The following is a 16724-nucleotide window of genomic DNA, read 5'->3' as shown; positions in this document are numbered from 1 at the left end:
CTTGTCCCAACTGATAAACCAATGTTGATACGTTATTAGTATTAACTGAGGTCTGTGCTTTATTCCGATCTCCTTAGTTTTTGCCTCGTACTTTGCTTTTTCTGTCCAGCATCCCATCCAGGATTCTGCAGTGTGTTTAGTCAGCATGTTTCTCTTAGGCTCCCTGTGGGTCTGACAGTTTTGAGGAGAACTGGACAAGCATTTTTAACTGTTCCTTATTTGGGACTTGTCTGCTCTTTTTCTCACGATTAGAATGAGGTGATAGGTTTTGGAAGGAAGGCCACAGGGGAGGGTGCCGTTTTCATCACGTTGGTTTGAGTGCACATTATCAATCTGACTTTGCCCTTTGATGTTGACCTTGATCACCGGGCTGAGCTGTCACGTTTCTTCACTGTAAAGTTACTCTCCTCCACCTCCCCTTTCCATACTGTGCTCTTTGGAAGGAAGTTACTGTGCTCAGATCACATTGCCTTGAGGAGGGAGTGTCTGCATAAATTAGCTGGAATTTTTCTGAATGGGAGACTTGCCTTACTTCTTCTGTCAACTCAGCAAATCTTACTCTGCCATTTTTTCTTATGCCTGTGAGACAGGTGTGAAATTGTGGCAGGAGGAGATGGAGTCAGAGAAAAGATAGGTAAAAATTCACACCAGTTCTGAATAGAAGTGGCTCAGAAAAGGTAGCTGCTGCCTCTGTACTAGAGGAGCAAGGGGCCAAAATGGAATAAAATAGCCATGTAGGTGATGAATCACCCTTAGAGAGCCAGGGAAGTTTGTTGCACAATGCAGGGGGAGATGATGTGGTAATACATTGTAAGTGCAAACTTCAGTAAAGGAAGTACAATTACAGAAAGGACAACGAAACCTGGGGATTTAAGAAAAACAATGTCAGTGAAGTCCTACAGTCCCCCGCATCTCCTGAATATGAAACCATCTCCCACACCCTGACTATGAAAATGCCATCTACAGTATTGTCATTTAATCCCAAGCCAAGGAGACTCATGCAAATGCCTTATTTTTAAAGCCTCTGAAATTGAGGCTGCTTTAAAAATTGCGTCGGATTAGTAACTGTTTCTCCTGGGTGCTCAGTTGGACCATTGCGGCTCATCTGCATTGTCCCTTCTCTCTCTGCAGAACTCTATCCGGCACAACCTGTCACTGCACAGCCGGTTCATGCGGGTCCAGAATGAGGGAACCGGCAAGAGCTCCTGGTGGATCATCAACCCTGACGGCGGGAAGAGTGGCAAGGCGCCCCGGCGGCGGGCCGTCTCCATGGACAACAGCAACAAGTACACCAAGAGCCGCGGCCGTGCAGCCAAGAAGAAGGCAGCCCTGCAGACCGCCCCCGAGTCAGCAGATGACAGTCCCTCCCAGCTCTCCAAGTGGCCCGGCAGCCCCACATCCCGCAGCAGCGATGAGCTGGACGCGTGGACCGACTTCCGCTCGCGCACCAATTCCAACGCCAGCACAGTCAGCGGCCGCCTGTCCCCCATCCTGGCGAGCACGGAGCTGGACGACGTCCAGGACGATGATGCACCACTGTCCCCCATGCTCTATAGCAGCTCGGCCAGCCTGTCGCCCTCCGTCAGCAAGCCGTGCACTGTGGAGCTGCCCCGGCTGACCGACATGGCGGGCACCATGAATCTGAACGACGGGCTGGCCGACAACCTCATGGACGACCTGCTGGACAATATCGCGCTCCCTGCATCCCAGCCATCGCCCCCGGGAGGGCTCATGCAGCGCAGCTCCAGCTTCCCGTACACCACCAAGGGCTCCGGCCTGGGCTCCCCCACCAGCTCCTTCAGCAGCGCGGTATTTGGTCCCTCGTCTCTGAACTCCCTGCGCCAGTCTCCCATGCAGACCATCCAGGAGAACAAGCCAGCCACCTTCTCTTCCATGTCCCACTACGGCAACCAGACACTCCAGGACCTGCTCACGTCGGACTCACTCAGCCACAGCGATGTCATGATGACCCAGTCGGACCCGTTGATGTCTCAGGCCAGCACCGCTGTGTCCGCCCAGAACTCCCGCCGGAACGTGATGCTTCGCAGTGACCCAATGATGTCCTTTGCCGCCCAGCCTAACCAGGGGAGTTTGGTCAATCAGAACTTGCTCCACCACCAGCACCAAACCCAGGGCGCTCTCGGTGGCAGCCGTGCCTTGTCGAATTCCGTCAGCAACATGGGCTTGAGCGACTCCAGCAGCCTCGGGTCAGCCAAACACCAGCAACAGTCTCCCGTCAGCCAGTCTATGCAAACCCTCTCGGACTCTCTCTCAGGCTCCTCCTTGTACTCAACCAGTGCGAACCTTCCAGTCATGGGTCACGAGAAGTTCCCCAGCGACTTGGACCTGGACATGTTCAATGGGAGCTTGGAATGTGACATGGAGTCCATTATCCGTAGCGAACTCATGGATGCTGATGGGTTGGATTTTAACTTTGATTCCCTCATCTCCACACAGAACGTTGTTGGTTTGAACGTGGGGAGCTTCACTGGTGCTAAGCAGGCCTCATCTCAGAGCTGGGTGCCAGGCTGAAGGCTCACTGAGGAAAGGGGAAGTGGGCAGAGCAGGTCAGTGCATAGTATTAACAGAGCGGGTGGTGGGGGATGCTGGCTTTATTCACATGGTGCAGTAACCTGGCTCCCAACCACTTCATTCCGAGTTGTACCTGCATAACAAATAGGGCTGTCAGGTGCCCTTTCCACAGTTTGCTGACAGCTCAGGACTTTTACCGCCAGTAGAACCAACACACACATTCAGAGGTTTCATTTTTCTTTGTATCCGGTCACCCTTGCTGACCTGTGACGCAGACCCCGCTACTGGATGGATGGATGAGGATAGGAGGGCAGGGAGGAAAGGAACCCTAGGCCACACAAACGCCATGGTTCAGGGCCCTGCCAGAGGACTTTCTTAGACCGTCTGGTCCAGCACTGCCGTGGTCCATCTTCGATGGTTTCTATGTCTTTTATTCCAACAAAGAAACAATGTTTAGGTGCTTCTAATTTCACTGTAGGCTATGTTTTCTAGACTCTTTCCACCAGAAACAACATCTGTTCAATTTTTCACTAGTAGTACTAAGCATCTTTATTAGCACTCAGCATCTAAGCAATTTTAAAAAGCAAAAGAATTAAATTGAAAACAGAAGCTCTTATGTGAGGGAGCATTACTCATGTGCTTCTTTTTCCCAATGTATAAATGATGTCAGGTTCCAAATAGTGACATGATTTGTGAATGGTGACAGATTTTTTTTTTTAAGTTATGGCATTTTAATTCTCTTGGAACCAAAAAGACAACAACATGATGTGGCAAGAAAAGCATTTGATTAGAATCAGAAGTCAAGGGCTCAGTTCCACTTCTTTTGCTTTCTGGCTGCCATCTAGAGTGTATCACTTAGCCTCTGAGCTTCAGTTTCCAGTTTTATAAAATGAGGATAACAGCCCCTGTTACTTCATGGGGTTACTGCTAGAATCTGATACACTGAAGGGTGTGAAAGTGCTTTGCAATCTGCAGTGGGCTATGTTCAGTGTATCTAGGTACACACACTAACTGATGAGTAAGCAGGAAGCCCAGAGAGGTTAAGTGGTCTGCCCAAGGTCACACAGCTGAACCCAGAATCTCTGTTTCTGGAATGGCTGGAACCATCATCGTTCTTATCATCATCATGGCTAGATAATAAAAATGGGAAGCACTCTGAACTGGAGCCAGAGTAGCAGGTAATACACAAGCTTGCCCCTAAACTCTCCTCTTCAAGTAGTAGAAAGAGCCCTGGGGTCTTCTGCTGTAACAGGTTTGCACCCCCAGATGCTCCCATGTTTAGGGGCTCTGTTCTGTGTCTCAGTTCCTTTTTTTTTTTTTTTTGTACTATCAGCAAGCTACTAACACTTTTTAAGTGGTGTGAAAGAGAAATGAGATTCAAAGCCATAAAAACTGAGCCTTGTTTAACCCTCTGCCCTGGTGCAGGAATCACAGGAGCCTCCTATGGTGAGCTCATCCAGCTCATGGGTAGTTGTGGAAAGGGGAATGTCGAGAGTGTTGTGATGCTCAACTTCTCCACTTTCCCAGGCAGAAGCAGGCCCCTAATGGCACTCAGACATCTGTTTCCAGTCACTTAATAGCCCTTGAGATGGTAAAAAGACTGCAACAGAGCTAAGTAGGCTGACACACTTTCATGCTGCCAGAACTCAGACTGGTGAAGACTCGCCTTGAGAAATTTAGATATTTGGCTTTTAGAAGGATAGTTTGTCTTCCTTTAAGAAGAGGAATGTGATTGTGGCTTCTCAAGACTCAAGTAGGTTTTAATTTTGGTTTGGTTGTAAGAAGTCTACTTTCTAGATCACTGAGAAGAGCATGAGAAGAAAATGTGGTAGCAATTTTTTCCTGATATTTCAAGTGTATGTTTTCCTTTTGGTTGAATAGCAGACCTTTCCTTGTGTGTGTATGTGTGTGTGTGTGTGTGTGTGTGCACGCGCATGTGTGTAATTCTGAAAGATTATATAAAAATATTTTAAGGGAGATTTAAATACTTAGGTTTTAAAAATATATTTAAAGCATTCTTATTTCGATAACTACTTTTAAGATTACACATTTTATTATGATTATATTAGAATCTTAGGGCCATTAGTCATCTTTTTCTCAAAACATTTTGGGGGAAGTTTTTTTGAGAATATAGCTTCTTCAGTAAAAAAAACTAGTCACCTGAAAGTAAATTTTCCTGAAAGTAAACCAGCTCAGTATGACCAGAGCAAGAGAAGAAACATACGGAAGACAGTGAGGGGCTATGAGCGTCTGGTTTCAGGGCTTTAGAGTTTCCATCTTGCTTTGGAATGATTTGCTCCTCTAAACAGCCAGGGTCACGTGTGGCCTGACATGTATGCTTTGCTTTTACATTTAACTTGTTGCTGTCACTTTATTGAAGATGCTCTTAAATTCACAAAACAGGCCTCAGTATAATCTGAGAACCCACTTTTCCAAAATTAAGCACCCCCAGCTTCCCAAGACTTGTTCTATGATGACTTTCTTGGTTTGACTTTTTTTTTAAGCCAGTAGTCGTGGTATTTCTCTGGACGCTCTCCCTGCCTTGGTAGCTGAAGGTCACCTGAGCCCGAGTGGGTGCTGTCTGGTTGTGGAGTTAATTGAGCAGGCCTGTCTGGCTGACAGACAGTCTTGCTTGAGAACTGTGGTGAGATGCTTCTCTGGAGGGCTGGGTGTTTCACACAAATTCAGTTTAGACCATGTGTGAAATCCTTTGACCTAGGGATCTATCTGGAAAAGGAAAAAATAATTGTACCTTTTTTATGAGTGCCAGCTACTGGGGTGTGAAGGACACTTTCTTCTCTTAGGCATTGGTGGAGCTTGGTGCACATACTTACAGGCTGGCAGCTGGCATGTCTGTGAGCGAGTTTGCTGGCTGCAAGGCTAAGCTTCCAGTAAGCTCTCCTGAGACTGTCATGTGTCTCTTCTCAACAGGAAAGCAGCTTCAGTTTCACTGTAGTTTTGATGTCAAAAGATGCCTAAATTCACATGCTCTTTTGTTCATCTACATCTTTTGGCATTTGGAGACCCCATTAGGGAGCAGCCTCATATTTAGTTGCATTTTAAACAACTTAATGACCAGATCAGATCAGTCGCTCAGTTGTGTCCAGCTCTTTGCGACCCCATGAATTGCAGCATGCCAGGCCTCCCTGTCCATCACCAACTCCCGGAGTTCACTCAAACTCACATCCATCGAGTCAGTGATGCCATCCAGCCATCTCATCCTCTGTCGTCCCCTTCTCCTCCTGCCCCCAATCCCTCCCAGCATCAGAGTCTTTTCCAATGAGTCAACTCTTCGCATGAGGTGGCCAAAGTACTGGAGTTTCAGCTTTAGCATCATTCCTTCCAAAGAAATCCCAGGGCTGATCTCCTTCAGAATGGACTTAATGATAAGGACTGGAAAATACTAACCAGGAAGAGCACATGTGGAGAAGAGAGAGAGAGTTCTCTTCCTGTCTCTGCCAACTGGCCACATCACAGATGACTCTTAGAATAGCAGCTTTCTCATCTGTCAAAAGAGGACAGAATCAGAGAGCTGTTTTTTGTTTGTTTAACTAATAAGATTGTTTTTTTAATTGAAGTTTAGTTGCTGTACAGTATTATATAACAGGTGTACAATATAATGATTCATGGTTTTTAAAGGTTATACTCCATGTATGGTTATTATAAAATACTGACTGTATTCACCGTGTTGTACGGAATGTCCTTGTAGCTTATTTTATACCTGGTAGTTTGTACCTCTAAATCCCCTACCTCTATCTGGCCCCTACCTGCTTTCTTCTCCCCACTGATAACCACTAATTCTCTGTATGTGTGAGTCTGCGTCTTTTTTCTTATGCTCACTAGTTGTATTTTTTAGCAGAATCATAGAATGTTAAGGGTACAGAGGATGTATAATTTTGAACCTGAAACCTAACATTCTGTCCATGAAGTGGCCCCAGTAAAGGGTAAGTGATATAGAACTATAAAGAAACAGTGGTATAACAGTGTAGAAACAGCAGGCTCCAGTGTTGGAGGTCATTTAGAATTTAAATTTAGGCTACTTCTCTGAAGGAGCAAGTCTTTGATACTTGTTGGACTAATGTTTAAGTGCTGCAATTCCATTATATCTTTAAATATTCATGTAGGACTAATTCTAACCAAATACAGGCAATATTACAGGGCTACTTATGTGACATTTTTTCTTGCCATAGATATTCCCATTAGGGAATGCAACACGTGGTGTGTATTACATGGAAAACATGCCCTGTTACTTACACTTGTGAACTGTTGTCTAGTCTTTGGTTATGGTGTGCCAGCCTCAAGAATTATGCCTCTGCAAGGATCTTTATTCTTACTTTTTTATAACACCCGAAGTCTGAACTGTCATTCATGGAGAGAATGGCTGTCTGGATCTTTCTAATGTTGACAACAGGGAAAGAAAATTGTCAGAGCCCTGGAAAGAGGTTTTCTGTGCAGAGGCTGGTATACTCCTTGCACATACCCTTCTCCCTGGAAAGCAGTGACACCAGCGCTAAGGCTGCTCTTCCTGGGCCTGTTGGGTTTTCAGCACAGCTTTGCTCACCTCTGACCAGCCTGCTAAGCATGGGACAGAGCCTGAGTGACCCTGGCCCTTCAAGCCGTAGCATGTATATATGGCCTTTGGAAGGTGTCTTCTGGCCACAGAGCTTGTGCGGAAGCTAAAGAAGTGGAGTAAAAATCACCAGAATTACTCCTGGAACTTCTTGTACACTCTTAAGTTCCCATTAAGTGCTTCTTTTCAGAGTGTTCATAATGCTCAGTATTCAACTTCTTATAAATATTGTTTCCTATGAGTGGAGTCTTCCCCCAGGGGCCTGCTTCTCAGAGACGTACTTTTCTGTATAGAGATGGGGGTGGTGGGGCGGTCGGTTGGGACCCGCCTCTGTGCCGTAGCCAGAGAGATTGGCCTGTCGGAGGTCCGCCTGGGCCCGGGGCTGGTAGGATGCTTGCCGACACTGCTTTCTCCTCTTGACTTGGGGGATGCAGGTCTTAACGCTGGATTTTCATTCCAAGATGGAGATTCCCCACCTTGTAAGAGACTTGACCCGCTTCACCCTGGTTTTGTTGGTGTGTTCATTTGATTTGAAAGTACTGCCTCCTCCATCTTCCATATTGTTTTGAAATTTAAAATTTTAAAAACTAAAATGAATTAAAACATTGTATTGTGAACTCAGGACACTGCAGGATTTAGAGGTCCCATGGATTGGTGTTTCTCAAAATGTTTCACAGAACACTAGATCCTCAGGATATTCATGGTTATTAAGCAGAAAATAGATCCTGTGACCAAATGTTTGAGGACTGCCGTGTGAAATAAAATGAAATAGGGTTGTTTCCTGTAGGACTTCTCAGAGCCTTAGAAGTTTAATATATCTTATAAACTTTCTAGGATCAGATTTCATCGTTTCCTAAGTTTTTTCGACTACTACTAAGTCACTTAAGTCATGTCCTACTCTGTGCGATCCCATAGACAGCAGCCCACCAGGCTCCCCCGTCCCTGGGATTCTCCAGGCAAGAACACTGGAGTGGGTTGCCATTTCCTTCTCCAATGCAGGAAAGTGAAAAGTGAAAGTGAAGTCACTCAGTCATGTCCAACTCTTAGCGACCCCATGAACTACAGCCCACCAGGCTCCTCAAGTAACTGATGGGATTTTCCAGGCAAGAGTACTGGAGTGGGGTGCCATTGCCTTCTCCGGGTTTTTTCGACGTCTTTAATTAAATCCTTATTCTAGAAACCATAGGACCAGCGTCCTAAGGAAACCCCTAAAGAAATCCTGAAAGAGGTCAGCAACCACCTGAGAACTGGGGATTCTTTGCCCTTTTTTTTTTTTTTAATGTATTTATTTTTTAATTGAAGGATAATTGCTTTACAGAATTTTGTTGTTTTCTGTCAAACATCAACATGAATCAGCCATAGTTGTTTCTTAGCTTTTTTTCCCTCTTGATTCTTACTGGAGCTTTTTTTTCGACCCTGTCACATACCAAGCTTTTCTCAGCCAGAGTGGGTTCTGCTCTTGAATGAGCTATCTGCCTGGCGAAAGGGTAGGCTACATGTTGGTGGAGGTGCTCCAGTCTGTTCATTAGACAGGATTCATTCATAGAGTACCTGCAGTACTCCAGGCACTGTGGAGAGGGGAAGGGGAAGTAGGGTCTCCCCTCAAGGCACGTCCCTGGCTGGGGATGTGGGGCAGTGGTGTCGGTGACCATTGTCATGGAGGAAGACTGCTTTTCATGCGAGACTGGAGCGAAGGCCCCGTTGGGCAGTCGCAACCTTGCATGTTTGGTTTTCTGGGACAGTCCTGCTTTCAGATGTCCTGTTCTGTTATCATATGGTCTATTTCACCTGTCTTTGGCTGGGGGATAAAAACATAGGCTCCATGCTGATCGGGCAGAGTTCAGACTAAATCCAGATCCTGGTTCCTGTTGAAAGCTCTGCAGGATACTTGCTTTTATGTTTGTTTTCTAGAATTGGTTCATCATCACAGTTGGATGTGAGCCAGCCACTCGCTCCAAGCTCACTGTCCCTAGGGCTCTGCTCTGAAGAGACCTGCAGATTTAAAAAGCCTTCCCTGCAGCCCATCCCATGTTAAATAATGTCTGTGTGGTACAACAGAGAACCTATGAATCTGTAGCAGAAGGCTGTCTTTTTCATGGCTATGTGTCATTGAGTCAAGTCACTCCATTTCTCTGTTTGCTTGTCTGTGAAATGGGGCTAAAGTGGAAACCTACTCCACAGACGCTCTTGAAAGGACTACCTGTGAGATGACCTAATATCCTTTGGCAACATTTTTAAAAGTTCCTTGATGTTTATTGTTACTTAAAATGGCTCCAGAGGTTAATGCAAAATTAAGGAAACTCCCAAGCCAGTCTTAACACTGTTGGCACAAAGAGCAGTTACTTTCCTCGGTAAAATAGAATCGATCAGGTTTCTTTTCATTAAAAAGGTACAGCAATTTGCTGTTGTATGAAACCTTTGATGTCCCCTAGAAGTCCTACTTGCCAATTTAGGGGTCCCTGACAAAGGCTATTTTTTTCACTAGGAAGGACCTCCTGCCATCGGTAGATTAGGGAAGTTTTGTACATGGTACCCAAAGTGTTCCATTAGCATCTTTAAAGGACTGAGAAATCCTAGCTGTCTGGCTTCTGCTTTCTTTCCTTAGGGGGCCTGTCATACCTACTCTGTGCTGAGGGAGAGCCTCACCCTCCCATTCCCCGCTTCCTCGGAGTGGAGCCCCTTCCTGTCAGGTGGGAGCCTGGAAATCTGACCTTCCCCCTCCATGCCGGGCCACCTCAGCCACATAGAGAAATGAAGAGCTGGTCCAGCTCTCCTAGGACTTCTTGGAAGCAGAAAGATCACCACACAATAAACGGCATGATGCTGTCAGGGGCCTGGCCGTGGACCCCACCTTCCCAAGAGCTAGGGATTTACCCCCATTCTGGCTAACGTGACCCATTTTGGGGTTCAGGAAATATGGTCAGATGTGTCATTAAGATCTCCCAAATCTAAGGTCAGTGAAAACCCAGAGAAATCGGGCTGTTCTCCTCCAGGAGCTTTCTTCCCAGAGAAGCAGGACCAAGCCCAGAGCCGAAGCACTCCGCTGGGAGGGCTGCTGCCATGAGGCTGCAGGTGTTTTGTTCTCTTCCCAGTAACAAATGTGAACCCTACTCTAATTCTAGATTTCTGATTTTTTTAAACAACCTCTTTTCTTGCTAAAATCTATGATATTCATTTATTAAAGGATGAGAAATACTTAGTCATGAAGCCCTCAGAGCCTAATTCCAGTGTTTCTAAGGGTAAAACTTTGAACTGCAAAGTCCTGGTTTGATCCACAGTCTGTTCTCTCTCTGTGTCCATCTCCTTCCCTCCCCTTCCCTCTTTTCCTCTCCCCTCTTTTCCGCTCCCCTTTCGTCTCTCCTCTCTTTCTCTCTGATGAAACTAGCCTGGACTGTGACATTTTTTAAGTATTCATGTCTGTGTAGAGTGTTCAGTTTGACTCCTTAATGGAAATTAATGACCACGAAGAGGCCAGAAGTTCTGAGGTTGAACTTCGAATTTCCACTGGGCCTCTACTTGTGTACATGCCACTGTAATTAATTGTAACTTCCATTAGTCAATTGTATGTTCAGTAATGATTGGGAAGCAGTGGAGCCCTGTAATCAGAAAACATGGTGTGACTGACAGATCTGTTAGGAGGTGTCCACTAGTGGTGGTGGCCCTGTGGCCAGAATGCACTCCCACTGGCCCTGGTCATCTCAGGCTGTCCTGCTATTTGGGGTGGGGCACCAAGGTGGGCAGCTCCCGGCACGTACCACTGCAGTGCTGGTCAGGGGAGAGGAGGACCACCCAGGCCGCCCACTTTGTGGATCCACCTGACTCCTGGATCTGTCCTCCCACCAGACTGGCGCCCTCAGGACGGATGGGCCTTTGCCTCTTGTCCATCTTGGAGCCACCCTGGAGACCCTCCTTTGGGTTCCTCCTTCACTTCCTTCCTCTGCTGAACTGACGTGGGTGCTGCTTCTTGGCCACCATCTGTGTTACCTGCATGTCCTTGTCATGTCTTATAGGTGAATGAGGGGTTTGGACTATTTGTGAAACTAAAATAGCTGATTTTGTTCAGTCAGTTTCAGAGTCACTTTTGGAAAATTTTAGATTGTCTGCAAAATCCTGCATAGCTAAAGCAGGGAAAGAAGCCTTTGGAGACCCTACTGTTCGGTGCTCGGTGGCTGAAACCTTAGCTGGGCTGGAGCATCGCAGCTACTCTTGCCTCCAGCCCCAAGGGAGGTGCGGCATCCCAGCCCAGCAGGATAGCTGCATGCCGCCGCTTGTCCCCCCACCCCTCTGGCCAGTGAATGTGGTGAGGAGTCACACAGGATGGGTGACTCCTGTTTGCCCAGCAAACATAAACAGTGTGATGTTCAGGTCATGGTTTATGGGTCTAAGATTTCCTCCTGGACTACAGTTCCCTTTTGTTTCTAAATGGTGAATATCTTTAGCTGTGACAGCAATTTGAGAGCTAGAGTAGCATGACTCTTAATTCAGGGAGCTGGACTTAAGAGTGGGTGTAGTAGGATGGGAGAAGGTAAATTCTTTATTAAATGCTTACTATTTAAAATTTTACTATTATAAAAATTAAATTATTTGGATGTTAAAACTGCGCCTTGTATTGATCCTTAGGAAGTTTCATCTTGCAAGAAATGTGAGTTTTAGAAACTTAATCTAAGGTTCTAGGTCTTGTCCACAAGCAGTAGGTTCTGCTTGGATTCAGCAGAGATTTACTTTTAGCAGGTGTAGGTTTGAAATGCTTCATGGAAACTGTAAGGCTTAAAAGAGCGATAAGTGTTTCAACTGGCAGAGGGAAGAGAGGGCTGTTTCAGGAGGACGTTCGTTCACTTATTCAGCCAGCAATTATTGTGCGCCTCTCCTCTGTTTCAGCTTTGCAGGCTGCTTGGGACATCAAGAAAATGTGTCCCTGCTGGAATGTACACTTCTCGTGGGTGAATACCACGTCTAAGACAGTGCTCTTGAGATAATGAGATGGTCCGTAAGTGGTTTGATTTGAAGGCTTTGCTCTGCTCTCAGTATACTGGGAATTCAATATGTGTGAAAAAGTAACCATTCCGGGCACTATATGATGTGGTGCCAGGTGTGGCTTAGGAGTTAAGCAGAGGACAGCCTGGGGCGGGTGGGGCTGGAGGATCTGTCTGGATGTTTGGATCGGGAGAGCAGGCCAGGCAAGGCACTGACCCTGGCGCATCGGATCAGGTGGCAAAGCTGGAATGAGGTCAGCAGAGCCAAACCCCCTAGGTCTCTGCCAGCCACAGCTTTGGAGTATTATATGGGCTGCCCTTTCTGGAAACCCGATTTTCCTTTAGGGAGGCTCCTCAACTGAGTATAGATTTGGCCAGAATTTCCATACCTGTTTTCTTTTCCCTCATAAACTATTCAGTGTCTAAAATGGCAAGTTGATAGCATTTGCCAAACGGTTTTTATAGCGCTGCACCTCCTATAATTCCCCTTCTCAGGCAGCTGTGGAGGGTGGTTCTCTTCAGCCAGCCTCACAGGCAGAGGGCTGCATTTTAATCAGCCAGGCCTCTGTGGTCCCTGAACACCACGTTGGTTTTCATGCGCTGCCCTCTTCCAACCCAGAAGAGACTAAGAAATTACCAAATTAAGCCAGAGTGCTATGCTTCAACACCATTAGGTGTTTTCTTGAGCTGCTTCGTAGTTGGGCCTTAAAGATGAGCTCCACAGGACTTGCTGACATTTCTACTCTCCAACATCGGACATGGCCACCTTACCAAGCCCTGCTGTTTCTCCTGGGGTGATACCATCAGAAGCCTTGGATGCTGTCATATGGTTGTGGCCTGTGATAGATTGGGTGTCCCTCAGACCCTCCTTGGGGGGAAGCAGAGATGGTGGCCAGCAGGCGTTTCTTTGCTCTCAGATAGAAGCATTCATCGGAGAAGGCAATGGCACCCCACTCCAGTACTCTTGCCTGGAAAATCCCATGGATGGAGGAGCCTGGAAGGCTGCAGTCCATGGGGTCGCTAAGAGTCGGACATGACTGAGCAACTTCGCTTACACTTTTCACTTTCATGCATTGGAGAAGGAAATGGCAACCCACTCCAGTGTTCTTGCCTGGAGAATCCCAGGGACGGGGGAGCCTGGTGGCTGCCGTCTATGGGGTCACACAGAGTCGGACACGACTGAAGTGACTTAGCATAGCATAGCATAGAAGCATTCATTCTCTGAAACCCACACCTGTTCGCTGAAATCCACCTGAAGTTTCCCTGTCATTGAGCAAACATGGATTCATTTCTTTTCCATCCTAAATGTTCTACATGTAGTCCCTCACTCGCCTCAGGGGTTGCAAGTTTGGCTTAAATTATCTTTATGTTTAAAGAGTAAAGAAAGTGGTATTTCACTATAATTTTGTGTTTCAGGCAGACTTTCCGCCAAGCATCTTTTAATTTTGGCCAGGAAAGCGTGGCTAACCTGCGTGGATTTGCAGATGGGAGAGTTTTGTCCCTGTGGTTCTTTTTCCTTCCCTGTCATATTTGGAATTGGGGCCCTGTTCTTCTTTCTGCCAGGAAGATAAAAACACTGCTGAGAAATCCGGATTTGTCACAGTGGAGTTAGTTGTGGGAGGACAGCAGCAGGAACAGTTTATGTTTTATTCCCAGATTAAAGTTGATGGGGGTTATGTTTTGTGTACAGTTTTTTTGAGGCGTGGCCCTTTCTTAGAACATCATGTGATTTAGTGGTGACAATTAGTTAGAAACTTGTCTTCCCTACAGATGCCAAGGTTATAGAGGGACTTACTCTCACCAGAGACCAGATGACAGCATCCACAGATATTTTTAGAAGGGGCCTCATCATCTGGTTTCCCTATTTCATTTTCTTTGCATCAACAGCCTGATTTCAAACTTAGTCTTGGGCAGGGAGGGAGAGGGCGGAGATTTTCTCCCTGTTAATGAAAGTCCTGGATGGGACAGGACAGCGTCTTCCTATTTATTGTTAGTTGGCCCACTGCCTAGAAACTGCAAAGTGATGGCTGTAATCCCCTTCAGCTGTAGGCTTCCTTTTCCTTCCTGAAGTTTTGCCTAATTTAATGTGGTTTTAGACTCATAAGGCCATCCACAAACACATAAACCTCATAGTTAACTGAAGCATCTCACTTTAAAGAATGTAAGACTAGTGAGAGCACCATTCAAACGCAGGGAATTTGTGTCCAAACCAAGTATCGTTAAATCCGGTTATTTACTGTGCTCCTTTCATTTTTCCAGTCAGTCATTTTTCCAGATGGTGTCAGATAAACATGTGTAAACATCGAGCCACCAGAGAGAGGTTAAAAAATCTTAAGGCGGGGGCCTTAGAGAGGCTGCTTTCCTTGTGATGAATTGTAATTGTAAGGTCTTCCTCATGAATACTGATCCTAGCGTTCCTCTTAGAAGGGTGATTGCATTTCCTTTCTGTGTTCACGGTATTTTACAAACTGTTTGCCTTCTACCACAGAGGAACAAGTTGCCTTTCCATCCTGTGGAGTCGGGGCTTCTCTGCTCAGTTTGTCCTTCGTGAGGGCCGCCTCTCAGCCTGGGCCTGGCCTCTGCCAGTTGAACTTCCAGGCTCAGGCTGTTTGCTCTGCGACCTCAGGGGTGTGTCAGGACAGAGTGCCACGAGGGGCCCCAGGCCCATTCTGCAAAGAAGGAAAGCGGGCAGGTCGATGCCCTCTTTTGCTTTGAACGATGCCACGTTACGGGCTTATAGGTGCCTCCTGCCTTCTCCCCTCCTGTGTTGATCCGGTGCCAGCATCAGAGCGAGTTGCGTGCTCTGCCGCTGTACTTGGGGAATGAAGTGTGTCAACTCCCCAGCATGCACTGGTGTCTGTGGCTGAGTAATTAACACCAGAGGGAATGGGGGGATGGGGTTTGGGCTAGGAAATACTTCACAGCTCCTCTCTTGGCACTTGCAGTAAGTCAGGGTCCAGACTTGGGGACCAGAGTCCCCTGATGACTGACTGCATAGTGATCTTAGATGGTGGTTTGTTAAGTGTTATTGTGAAGGGAAGAATGAAATCCCCTTAAAGAACCATATCCGCACCCTGTCTGTTCGGGCCTCAGGGGTCCCAGGTGGAGCCACTAGAACAGCACCGGTTCCAGCAGGCTAAATGTCTCACGGGTGCTGATACCCGTCAGACCTTTCCTCCCTTTGAAGTCAGCAAGCTGTTATTTTATAGTCCAGGATAATATTATCTAGTATCCTTACAGAGCAGAGAATACCTCCAAAAAAGCCATCAGCCAGGGAAACAATACTTGGGGAAGGGGTGGAAAGAAGGGGCCTTTTCCTGCTTTATCATCTCTGCCTCTCATAAACAACCCAAGCTCTTCTTTTTGGAGCTGTAGCAAGGGTAGCTATGACTGTGGGTGTGTAATGTCACAAATACTAAGCCCTGCTGTCTTTCTGAGGGGTAGTGAAAAGGAAGATTGCCAAGCAGTCCAGTCAAGAGAGAGAAGCAGATGTAAATAACGTATGTGTATGAGTAAGAGAGGGGGGAGCTTATTGATGCATTTTTCATTACTTGTTCACCTTATCTGGTGAGACGATCCAGAGTTCATGTTACTTCCCTCGCACCTTTCTATCCATTTCTTGGCCTAGAGCCTTTTTTTTTTTAAACCATGACAGCTGACACTGTCTCCGTAAACAAGTGGTCTTGAGGCCTGTCACATCAGTTCATTTAGCTACATCTCTTGAGTGTGTGGATAAATATATATGTGTGTGTCTGTATAATAAGTTTATTTTTTAATTCTCTGACTTTTCCTGGCTTGGTGGTCATATGATGTCTGATAAGACTTGTGTAAATTCAGATGCTTTGAGAGGACTTAGGATTTGAAGATTTCTTGGAGGCATAATAATAATGCCAACAGTAATGTTGTTATTCATTGTTAAAAGGGTATTCTTTGGGAGGTTTTTTTGAGCCATTTGTGTGTGATATAATTTTATTTCCTCTGTAGATTTTTAATATATAAAGCAAAGTCTACTTAGGCAAGACAAAGTCTGCTTCCCAAGACAGTCTACTTAGAGATTGCTTGTTTTTTTGGTGAGGGAAGTCAAGATTACCCCTGGCCATCTGTGCAGACTGATGAAGCATCTGTGGAAAGTGGCCATTTCCTCCTCTGGTGTTGGGCTATCAATGGAAAGGGTGGTAAGCAAGTTATTTAGTCCACAGAGCCAGCGGGGGAGAACTAGAGAAGCAAAACTGGTCTGTTTGGGGTGACCAGCTTCTCTGGTTTATAGCATGAAAGTCCTATGTCCCAGGAAGCCCTTCAGTCCAAAAATCTGGAGTAAAACCCCATCCGCAGCCCGGCCGTCCCTAACTTGGAAGGGCCCGCTGAGACACAGCAGGTTTACCTGGCTTCGTTAACCTCCCCAGGTGAATGGCCCCATTTCCTCTAGGCATTTGAACTTGAGAGCATTTTGTTATCAAGCACAGGAGTAAGGTAAGTAATCTTCAGGCTTTGTCCTTAGGTTTTCAGACCTTTGAATCTAGTGCAGCAAAACAGCCTGACTTGGAGCACCCCAGCCCAGCAGTGGGTGAGGAGACCGGGGAGGCTCAGGAGGTGTGACCCAGAGGGCCTGCTGCTGTTGTTTGAATGTCCTTAACCATCTCTGGTTTTCT

At 46.4% G+C, this 16724-nt stretch overlaps 1 protein-coding gene across 18 annotated transcripts in view; it reads left to right on the top strand.

The window, feature by feature from the left end:
• FOXO3 (forkhead box O3) overlaps window positions 1-16724 on the top strand; it is a 119566-nt gene that overhangs the window by 98045 nt on the left and 4797 nt on the right. For 17 of the 18 annotated variants that reach the window (XM_086317438.1, XM_086317439.1, XM_086317430.1 and 14 more), the window contains one exon: window positions 1132-2567. The exons of the other annotated variant lie outside the window; for it this stretch is intronic. In XM_086317438.1, coding sequence (XP_086173564.1) covers window positions 1171-2532 — 1362 coding nt within the window. In that variant the 5' untranslated portion in view covers window positions 1132-1170 and the 3' untranslated portion in view covers window positions 2533-2567. The remainder of the gene's footprint in view (window positions 1-1131; window positions 2568-16724) is intronic. 18 annotated transcript variants of the gene reach the window in all.

Source organism: Bos grunniens, chromosome 9, assembly GCF_055505025.1.
Source record: "Bos grunniens cultivar Pamir isolate PY7600 chromosome 9, Bosgru_T2T1.0, whole genome shotgun sequence".
NCBI classification, from domain to species: Eukaryota; Metazoa; Chordata; class Mammalia; order Artiodactyla; family Bovidae; genus Bos; species Bos grunniens.
The sequence above is the reverse complement of the archived record's forward strand: the minus strand, read 5'-3'. Positions and strand labels throughout refer to the sequence as shown.